Below are 11,937 nucleotides of genomic sequence, written 5' to 3' on the forward strand. Positions count from 1 at the left end.
GGATCAGAAAAACACAACAAAAACAACCATAAAACAAGTATCAAAATTTCAATAAATATGTGTCTATCAATAATTATTTTGAATGTAAATGAACATTCAAATCAAAAGACAGAGAATGACAAAGTAGATAAAAAAAACAAGACCTATTTATATGCTGCCTACAAGAGAGCCATTTCAGATCTAAAGACACCTGCAGATTTAAAGTGAGAAGGTGGAGAAATATTGATCATGGAAATGGATGTCAAAAGAAACCCAGAGTATAGGGCGCCTGGGTGGCTCAGTCGGTTAAGCATCTGTCTTCAGCTCAGGTCATGATCCTGGAGTCCTGGGATCCAGCCCCTGCATCGGGCTCCCCCCTCAGTAGGAAGTCAGCTTCTCCCTCCAACCCTCCCCCATCTCATGCTCTCTCTCTCTCTAATAAATAAGTAAATAAATCTTAAAAAAAAAAAAAAAAAGCCAGAGTAGCAATCCTTATAATAGAACAGACTTTAAAACAAAAACTGTAATGAGAAAAAAAAGTACACTATACAATCATAAAGAGGACAATCCAACAAGATATAATTGAAAATATTTATGCACCCAACATGGGAGGACCCAAATACATAAAGTAGGTAATAACAAACGTAAAGGAAATAATCAACAGTAATAGTAGGGGACTTGAACACCCCACTTACATCGATGGACAGATCATCCAAACAGGAAATCAACAAGAGAATATTTGCTCTGAATGACACACTGGACCAGATGAATTTAACAGATATATTCCGAACATTCCATCTTAAAACAGAATACATGTCCTTCTCAAGTGCACATGAACAGTCTTGAAAAAAGCTCACATATTAGGCAACAAAACAAATCTTAACAAATTCAAAAAGATCAAAGTCATAACATGCATCTTTTCTGACTACAATGCTATGAAACTAGAAATCAACCACAGGAAAAAATCTGTAAAGGGCCCAAAAATACATGGAAGTTAAATAACATGCTACTAAAATAATGAATGGGTCTACCAAAAAAATCAAAGAAGAAATCAAAAATTACATGGAAACAAATGAAAATGAAAACACAATGATTCAAAATCCTTGGGATGCAGCAAAAGCAGTTCAAGGAAGGAAGTTAATAGCAATATAAACCTACATCAAGAAAAAAGAAAAAACTCAACCTAACCTTATACCTAAAGAATTTCAAAAAATAACAAAATCCAAAACCAGAAAAAATAAAAATTAGAGCAGAAATAAATGATATAGAAACCAAAAGAAAAAAAGTAATAGAACAGATCAATGAAACCAGCAGCTGGTTCTTTGAAAACATCAATAAAATCGATAAACGTGTAGCCACACTCATCAAAAAGAGAGCAGACCCAAAAAAACAAAATCACTAATGAAAAAGGAGAAATAACAACTTGCAACACCAAAGAAATATGAACCATTTTAAGAGAATGTTATGAAAATTTACATGTGAAAAAACTGTACAACCTAGAAGAAATAGCTAACTTCCTGGAAACATATAACCTACCAAAACTGAATCAGGAAGAAATAGAAATTTGAACAGACAGATTACCAGCAATGAAACTGAATCAGTAATTAAAAAAAAAAAAAAAACTCCATTACTAGGGCACCTGGGTGGCTCAGTCGGTTAAGCGGCTGCCTTCGGCTCAGGTCATGATCCCAGAGTCCTGGGATCGAGCCCTGCATTGGGCTCCCTGCTCGGCGGGAAGCCTGCTTCTCCCTCTCCCACTCACCATGCTTGTGTTCCCTCTCTCGCTGTGTATCTCTCTGTCAAATAAATAAATAAATCTTTAAAAATAAATAAATAAATAATTTTTTAAAACTCCATTACTGAGCCATCAGAAAAGATGAAATCTTACCATTTACATCAACATGTATGGAACTGGGGGGTATTATGCTGAGCGAAATAAATCAATCAGAGAAAGACAATTATCATTATGGTTTCATTCATATGAAGAATACAAGAACCAGCACAGAGGATCATAGGGGAATGGAGGGAAAACGAATGGGAAGAAATCAGAGAGGTAGACAAACAATGAGAGACTCTTAACTATGGGAAAGAAACTGAGGGTTGCTGGAGGGGAGGTGGGTAGGGGAGTGGGGTAACTGCATGATGCACATGAAGGAGGGCACATGATGTGCTGAGCACTGGGTGTTAATATGTAACTGATGAATTACTGAACTCTACATCTGAAACTAATGATGTACTATATGTTAGCTAATTGAATTTAAATTAAAAAAAAAACCTCCCAAAAAACAAAAGTCCAGGACCAAAGGGCTTCACAGGCAAATTCTATCACTTAAAGAAGAGTTAATATCCATTCTTCTCAAACTATTCCAAAAAAAACAGAGAAAGGAAAACTTCCAAATTCATTCTATGAAATCAGTATCATCCTGATACCAAAACCAGATAAACACACCACAAAAAAAGAGAACTATGGGCCAATATCTCTGATGAACATAGATGCAAAAAATCCCCAACAAAACACTAGCAAGCCAAATCTAACAATACATTAAAACAATCATTAACCATGATCAAGTTGGATCTATTCATGAGATGCAAGTGTGGATCAGTATTCACAAATCAATGGGATACATTACACATCAATAAGATGAAGGAAAAGAACCATATGACATAATACAACATCCATTCATAAAAGAACCCTCAACAAAATAGGTCTAGAGAGAATATACCTCGATATAATATAAACCTAACATGAAAAATCTACAGCCAACATCATACTTACGATGAAAAACGGAGAGCGTTTCCCTATAATGTCAGAAACAAGAGAAAAAAGAAAGAAAGAAACAAGACCAGGATGTGTACTCTCACCAGTTTTATTCAACATAGTACTGGAAGTCCTAGCCACAGTAATCAGACAACAAAAAGAAATAAAAGGCACCCAAATTGGCAAGGAAGAAGTAAAGCTTTCACTGTTTGCAGATGACGTGGTACTATAGATAGAAAATCCTAAAGACTCCACCAAAATATGACTATAGCTGATAAATGAATTCGGGATGCAAAATCAATATACAGAAATCTGTTGCATTCCTATACACTAATAATGAAGCAGCAGAAAATGAAATTAAGAAAACAATCCCAATTACAACTGCACCAAAAATAAAATTTCTAGGAAGAAACTTAAGAGATTAAAGACCTGTACTCTGAAAACTCTAAAACACTGATGAAAGAAATTCAAGACGACAAAAAGAAAGACATTCCATGCTCATGGACTGTAAGAAAAAATATCATTAAAATGTCTATACTACCCAAAACAATCTACACCTTTAATACACTCCCTATCAATATACTAGTATTTTCACAGAACTGGAAAAAATAATCCTAAAATTTGTATGGAACCACAAAAGACCCCAAAGAGCCAAACCAATTTTGAAAAAGCAGAACAAAACTGGCAGCATCACAATTCCAGACTTCAAGTTATATTACAAAGCTGTGGTAATTGAAACAGAATAGTACGGCACAAAACAGACACACACATCAACAGAACAGAATACCCAGAAATAAACCAACAATTATATGGTTAATTAATCTTCAGCAAAGGAGGAAAGAATATGCAATGGGAAAAGCAGTCTCTTCAACAAATGGTGATGGGAAAATTGGACAGCTACATGCAAAAGAGTGAAAGTAGGCCACTTTCTTACACCATATACAAAAATAAACTCAAAACAGATTGAGCACCTAAATGTGAGACCTGAAACCATAAAAATCCTAGAAGAGAACACAGGCAGTAATTTCTCTGACACTGGCTGTAGCAACATTTTTCTAGATGTATCTCCTGAGGCAAGGGAAATTGAGACCGGTGCTAAAGTTGAACGAGCTGATGGATATGAGCCACCAGTCCAAGAATCTGTTTAAAAGTCAGACATTTAATGGTGACAAATAAAAAATCATATTTGTGATGTTTAAAAATAAATAAATAAATAAACCATTGGGACTACATCAAAATAAAAAGCTTCTTCATGGCAAAGGATGCAATCAACGAAACTAAAAGGCAACCTACTAAATGGAAAAAGATATGTGCAAATGACATTTGTGATAAAAGGGTTAGTATCCAAAATATACAACGAATTAATACAACTCAATACCCAAAAAACAAATTCTCCAATTAAAATGGGCAGAAGAGGGGCACCTGGGTGGCTCAGTGGGTTAAACGTCTGCCCTCAACTCAAATCATGATCTGGCTCCGGGCTTCCTGCTCAGTGGGGAGTCTGCTTCTCCCACTGCTCCTTCCCCCCTCCTTGTGCATGCTCTCCTCCCCCAAATAAATAAAATCTTTTTTAAAAATAATAAATAAATAAAATGGGCAGAAGACATCAACAGACATTTCTCCAAAGACATACAAATGGTGAGCAAACGCACAGAAAGATGCTCAGGGCACTTGGGTGGCTCAGACAGTTAAGCGTTTGCCTTCAGTTCAGGTCATGATCCCAGGGTCCTTGGATGGAGCCCTGCATCAGGCTCTCTGCTCAGCAGGGGTCTGCTTCTTCCCTCCCTCTGTGCGCTCCCTCTCTCTCTCTCTCTAGTAAATAAAATCTTTAAAAAAAAAAAAAACGCTCAACATCACTCATCAGGTAAATGCAAATCAACACTACAATGAGGTATCACCTCACAACTATCAGAATGGCTAAAACTAAAACAGAAGAAACAACAGGTGTTGGCAAGGATGTGGGAAAAAAGGAACCCTAGTGCACCACTGGCGGGAATGCAAACTGGTACAGCCACTGTGGAAAACAGTATGGAGATTCTTCAAAAAGACTAGAACTACCCTAAGACTCAGTAATTGCACTACTGGATATTTACCCAAAAAATATAAAAACACTAATTCGAAGGGATACATGCACCCCTATGTTTACTTCAACATTATTTACAATAGCCAAATTATGAAAGCAGGCCAAGTATCCAACAATAGACAAATGGATAAAGAAGATGTGGTATATATATACACAATTCAATTCAATATTATTCAGCCAGAAGAATGAAATCTTGACATTTGCAACAACATGGTTGGAGCTAGAAAATATTATGCTAAGCAAAATAAGTCAGTCAGAGAAAGTCAAATACTGTATGATTTCACTCATATGTGGAATTTAAGAAACAAAACAAACTAGCGTAGGAAAAAAGACAAACCAAGAAAGACTACAGAGAACAAACTGATGGTTACTAGAGGAGAGGTGTGTAAGGAAATGAGTGAAATAGGTGATGGGAATTAAAGAGTACATTTATCATGATAAGCACAGAGTAACGTAAATCTCCATACTGTACTCCTGAAACTAACTTAACACTGTATGTTAACTGTACTGAAATTAAAATTAAAAACTTTAAAAAATAAGTGAATAAAAATACTTTGAAGTATATACATATGTATCTATGTGATTGTTTACCAGCTAACATTCATGTATATTTGTATACATTTATGAATAACTTATATATACCACAGCATTTTCCATTTTAGTATGAATTCCAGTGTGAGATCCATCTTAAACCTTTTCTGTTTAATTACTGAGGCACCCAAAGTAACTTCAAAGATGGTCTCAGCCATTTAGACAGAATGGAAATCAGAAATTCAAATCAAGAACAAGATCCTCTCTAAAGAGGCAGCTTAACAGAGCTGTTAAGAACATGGACTTTAGAGTTAGAATTTCTGGGTTAAATGAGTCATTATTTAAGGAATAACAGAGTCAATAATCATAAAACACTTCGAACATAGCGAGGCACAGTTTTTGCTTTGTAATGCTTAATTTAAAAAATCAATTAAATAAGAAATATTTTCTCATTAATAACGTATCTAACCCACTTCATAGGTAATCTGCCTCAAACTCTATTTTGTTATATACAGAGCATCTTAGCTGAGAATTTAGATACAAACAAAAGTAAAATTATCATTTTTTTTCCTAATGTTAGAACAGTTCAGGGTGCCTGGGTGGCTCAGATGGTTAAGCGTCTGCCTTCGGCTCAGGTCATGATCCCAGGGTCCTGGATCGAGTCCCGCATCGGGCTCCCTGCTAGGTGGGGAGCCTGCTTCTCCCTCTGCCTCTGCCTCTCTCTCTCTCTCTCTCTGACTCTCATGAATGAATAAATAAAACATTAAAAAAAAAAAAAAAAAGAACAGTTCAGAACCTCTTCCATCCTTGATGTCAGACATTTCTCTGAAAATTCTGGCATTTTTACTCACAGTCTAATTTTTTATTCTGTACAAACAGTTATGAGAGGTCCCCTCCATATCACGACCTCTCATAAGCCTTACCCTCATCAGAAGAAAGTCTCTTTGCTGGTGAAAGTCGTCTGGGTTCTATCCATTCTGGCCTCATTTCCCTTCCTTTTGTCTTTCCAGTTTCCCACAGCTAAGTCCCCTGACTTACTGACTTGAAAGCTCAGCCCTGGAAGAGACTGAACTGGTATTTAGCACTCCAGCAATTTTGGCCTGCCTCAAGCAACAACTTAGTCGCTGTTTTGATGACAAAATTCCTACATTTGAGGTTCCAAGTTTTATGTGTGCCCAGTTTGCAGATATGGGCTCTTCTCATGGTATCTGTGCCAAGTTCTAAACCAGTGTCTACCAGCTAAACCAGTTTAATCCCAGGATGGAAACAGCCTTAACCGGGCCTATCTGTAAATTGTTGCAGCTTAGCTGACTATGAAAAGACTTCCCAGATACTTCCCTAGGTTCCAAGTATTCACCTGCATGAAATTTCCCATTGCAGCATGATGCCTGCATTTCAAACAGCATTTCGCCTTGAATCCCATATTGCCAATCAGTTGCAAAAAAACTATTATATCCCTTGGATACTGAATTTCCACTGTTAGGCCCAACACATGTTACACTATATGGGTATCACCTGCTTCCTACTGATGTTACCTGCTGTGAATTAATCAGCCAAGTGCTACTGAATACTAAGAAACCAATTTTTGCCCCTATTTGCCCTGTTAAAATTATGCTAATTTCTGCTACCTCGGCTACCAGTTTAACAACTGACACTTTTTATCCTCTGCTTCACATTTGAGAATGTCTTTGAGCTGTATCAATCTTAAATCAACCTCTGTTTTCATCCTGTTCTCCCAAGGTCTCTCTATCCATGCCCCTTTTTAAAATTTTTCTTCAGGGGCACCTGGGTGGCTCAGTCGGTTAAGTGTCTGCCTTCAGCTCAGGTCATGATACCAGGGTCCTGGGATTGAGCCCCAGGCTGTTGGTAGGCTCTTTTCAGCAGGGAGCCTGCTTCTCCCTCTCCCTCTGCTGGCCGCTCCCCCTGCTTGTGCACGAGCACTCTCCCCTCTCCCTCCCTCCCTCTCTCAAACAAATAAAAATCTTTTAAAAATTTTTTAAAAAACAGGGGCGCCTGGGTGGCTCAGTTGGTTAAGCGACTGCCTTCGGCTCAGGTCATGATCCTGGAGTCCTGGGATCGAGTCCCGCATCAGGCTCCCTGCTCAGCAGGGAGTCTGCTTCTCCCTCTGGCCCTCCCCCTCTCATGTGCTCTCTCTCTCTCAAATAAATAAATAAAATCTTTAAAAAAAAAAAAATTTTATAAAAAAAAATTTTTTTTAAAAACAAAAATAAATTTTCTTCAAAAAGGAAATACCTTGTTTTTTGCAATAATCTTATCATAGCTATTAATCCTTTTTTTATGCCATTCTAGATCTTACCGTATGATGTTTCATTCAGGGACTTTTCTGAAAAACACAAAAATTGCTTACCAACACTAACAGAAATCAGATATCCAAATTAGTGTTTTCCCTCAAAACAGTTATATGTAGAAGACTATTCAGTTATTCTAATGATGTCATGACTGTTCAAAACATTTCCGGAATTCTTTGAAACTTGCCAGTTCCAGATCTTTGACCTTGTCCAAGAAGACCATACCTATTTTTTATAGTATTTGATCAAAAGACAATGCTTGGCTAAATTATTTCCAAAAATTAGATTTACAAAGGATGAAAAATTGCTATTACTAAAGAACTTTTAAAATTTTTCTTAGCCTCTTGGGTGCCTGGGTGGCTCAGTCGGTTAGGAGTCTGCCTTCAGCTCGGGTCATGATCTCGGAGCCCCGGGGTTGAGCCCCACGTGGGCTCCCTGCTCGGCTGGGAGTCTCCCTCTGCACCTCCCTACCGCTCGTGCACACTCTCTCTCTCACCCTCTCTCTCAAATAAATAAATGAAATCTTTAAAAAAAAAATTTCTTAGCCTCTGAAAGTAATTACAAAGTTTAAGACAAATGTAGAGAAAAAGCATAGTAAGTAGACTAAATAGATTGCAACCTTTGTATGACCTAACACAATTATCTTATCTCTAAGGTTCTTCTTCCATATATAAAATGAAGATAACAACGTTCCCATTTTCTTACAGGTTACTGTAGAGATAAAAAGAAAAAATACATGACATCCCTGGAACCCATAAAGTGAATAAATATATTTATATTCATGACTTAATGCTACAAATTAAAATAGATTTAAAACACAGCATAGATATACTCATTTTAAAACTGTGTTACTCAGCCATAAAAAAGAATGAAATCTTGCCATTTGCAATGGTGTGGACGGCGTTAGACGGTATTATACTAAGCAAAATAAATCAGTCAGAGAAAGACAAATACCATAAGATTTCACTTGTATGTGGAATTTAAGAAACAAAACAAATGGACATGGGGGAAAAAGGCAAAACAAGGAACAGACTCTTAACTATAGAGACTAACAAACCAAGGGTTGCTAGAGGAGAGATGAGCAGGGGGATGGGTTAAAAAGGTGATGGGGATTAAGGAGGGCACTTGTGATGAGCACTGGGTGTTGTATGTAAAGTAATGAATCACTAAATTCTACACCTGAAACTAATATTACACTGTATGTTAACTAACTGGTATTTAAACAAAATCTTGAAAAGAAAAAAAAAACTGTATTTAAGACTCTGACTTGAGGATTAAGTTGACATCTTTATTTTGCAGGAAGCAAAAGATGAGAATCAAAGTTTCATTTAAAAAGATTCATTAAAATGTTTTTCATTTAAAAAAAAAACTTACATGCAATAAACTTCTGTTTTTCAAGAAACCATTCATATTTTGGAAAGTGAAACCTAACTCACTCTTAGTGAAAAAAGAAGGTGGAGGGAAATTCCACAACTCAGAGTCACAATAAATACTAACAATATCTTTGATTCTGCAACATGGGACTTCCCCAAGTAACAGACAGCAGGTTTTGCTGAGTCAACTATAATGTTACCCAATCAGAGTTAGAGAGGGAAAGTGCCTTTGCAAATAAATACTGCATCCTAACCCCACATTTTCTGAGACACTCAACTGCTTAGACTTTCTGAGCCTACTGCAGAGAAACCTCCAGTCACGGCATCATGAACCAAAGTGCTGTTCTTATTTTCTGCCTTATCTTTCTGACTCTGACTGGAACTCAAGGTAAGGAACATGAAGGGATATTTAATTTGTAAGGTCAGAAATAGAACTGAGTATAAATTCTATAATAATAGGAATAGTGTATTCACAAAAGTTTTACAACCTGCCTATAAATGAAGGGTAAATAAGCAGAGATTCCGTCTGGCCACAGAGTGTATAGTCAGAAAAGCAAATGGAATAAAACAGGAGGAGCAGAAGAGGAAGTGTAAGAGGATAGACAAAAAATGTAAGGGAATGAGGGAAGAGAGGATGACACAGATACTTCCTTAGTCAACTCAGCTTAATTAACCATTTGAACCATTCAAGGGTATGAATTTACACTTCTCAAGTTGCAACTCCATTCTTTCATATAACCAACTAATTAATCATTCAGAGCTGTGTTAAAATGCTATTATTCTTTCCAACGGACTCAAATGACATGGGGATATTGGTTCTGCTAAGCAGTAACCAATTCACATTAAATGCCTAAAATGAAAACGGCACTAACCTCCCCTGCTCTCTGTACCTCTTCTTCCCACAGGAATACCTCTCTCTAGAACTACACGCTGTACCTGTATCAAGATTAGTAATGGATCTGTAAATCCAAAATCCTTAGAAAAACTTGAAGTGATTCCTGCAAGTCAATCTTGTCCACGTGTTGAGATCATGTGAGTAAAATGCCATCTGAATATCACTTCCCTAGTTGTAATCATATATTAAATATGTAAGTATGATCACAAAATCAGTAAAGGGTTTGTAATGATTCTAAGACCTCTGTATAACCAAGGGAAACATCTAGAATGAAACATAAACATCTGATCTAAAAACTATATTCCATCTGTTTTATTGGCCCAAGACGGTTTTAAATATTTTCACCCTTTCTTACTTCTACAGTGCCACACTGAAAAAGAACGGGGAGAAAAGATGTCTGAATCCAGAGTCTAAGAAAATCAAGATTTTACTGAGAGCAATTAGCAAGGAAAGGTAGGTTTGCTGCTCTTTGCAGAAGAACTGTTCTTTAAGAAATGTCAATTTTGGGAAGTCAGAAATATTTGCATTGAGCTTTCCTGTGGGATCCTTGGCCTGAAAGTGTTTACCATCATGCCTGCCTCTACCTCTATTTATTTTATACTGAGATCTCATCTTGTGCGGTATCAAAGGTTACCCTACCTATCTAGAAATGTCAACCTTAAGAGCTTTAACTATTGAAGCAAAGCTACCGAATTTCCCCCAAGCCTTTCCTGGCCTTAAAAAAGCAGCCCCTGTAATCCATAATGATGATACAGCAGCAAGAAAGCTCACCAGATACTTTGCCTGGGGACTCAGAATGTTCCAAGCAGAATCCAGGTTGAAGCCAAAGTTGAGTATCACACTTTTACACCTCCTTTCTTTTCTTACAGGTCTAAAACATCTCCTTGAACAGCGAAGCATAATCACTGTAATACTGATAAAGATGGACCAGAAAAAGACTACCTCTGCCATCATTTCCCTGCACACAATATATGCAAGCCCTAATTGTCCCTGGATTGCAGTTCTCTTAAAAGGTGACCAACCATTGTCACCAAATTAGCTGCTACTACTCCTTGAGGGAGGTGGACAGTTCATCACCCTGTCCTGGCACTATAAGCTATGCTGAGGTACTACATTTTCAGTGAATGTACCAGGTCCTACCCTACTACTGACACTTTCCTCACCTGTCCTACCTTCTAACCATTATTAAGGGATATTTCCACCTCTAGACTTATCAGAGTTCTCTGAACTTCACAAAGTACCCATAATACAATCTCCTTTTTTAAGAAAGACCTTTACTCCACGAGCTTCTACCGCTATCCTCCCAAGGGGCCCATATTCTTCCAGCAGTTATATATATATGCAACTCCACATACATAGAAGAACCTAGAAATACCTGAAAATGTATGTGAAAATACTATTTTTAACGAAAAACTACGTAAAGTAGGATTCTTAGATATACATATTTCTTGTTTTCAGTGTTTATGGAGTAACTTGTGTAACTAAATACCACACGATTGTGCAATGAAAAATTTTAAAATCTAGATGTATACTCTGCATGTTATGTAAGACAGATATGCTGGATGTGTTTCAAAATAAAAATGCTGTGCTCTCTTGAAGATGTTAAGAAAGATTATATAACTGTTAGCAGATCAAAAAAGTAATAAAATAATAACTAAAATGAAGTGTCTGGTGGGTCATTTGACTGGAACATGTATTTCACAGAAGAATCCAATGGGTAGAAGACAAATGAGTTTGAGAATTATCATATTCCTTCCAACTGCAGTATTCTGAAAGGCCCATCATACAAGACTCTTTTGGACTGATGTGGCCTAACAGACTTCACCTGAGCTTCAGACCCTTATATAGAGATGTCTCACAGACATCTGAATATCCCACAGAAACATCAAACTCCAAAATATCTCAAATTCCCCTCCCCCAGATCTAGTTCTCCTCCTATATTCGATGTCCTAGTTTAACAATACTAGCAACCACTCAGTTCCCCAAACCAGAAACCTGGGAGTAATTCT

The 11,937-nt window shown here is 37.0% G+C and overlaps 1 protein-coding gene across 1 annotated transcript; it reads left to right on the top strand.

The window, feature by feature from the left end:
- The first annotated feature begins 9,296 nt into the window (after positions 1-9,296).
- CXCL10 (C-X-C motif chemokine ligand 10) lies at positions 9,297-11,586 on the top strand. Its single transcript, XM_021702395.2, has 4 exons — positions 9,297-9,421; positions 9,939-10,065; positions 10,292-10,381; positions 10,798-11,586. The coding sequence occupies exons 1-4, from the start codon at positions 9,361-9,363 to the stop codon at positions 10,814-10,816; spliced, it is 297 nt and encodes a 98-aa protein (XP_021558070.1). The 5' UTR covers positions 9,297-9,360; the 3' UTR covers positions 10,817-11,586.
- Positions 11,587-11,937: the final 351 nt, after the last annotated feature.

Source organism: Neomonachus schauinslandi, chromosome 2 (genome assembly GCF_002201575.2).
Source record: "Neomonachus schauinslandi chromosome 2, ASM220157v2, whole genome shotgun sequence".
NCBI classification, from domain to species: domain Eukaryota; kingdom Metazoa; phylum Chordata; class Mammalia; order Carnivora; family Phocidae; genus Neomonachus; species Neomonachus schauinslandi.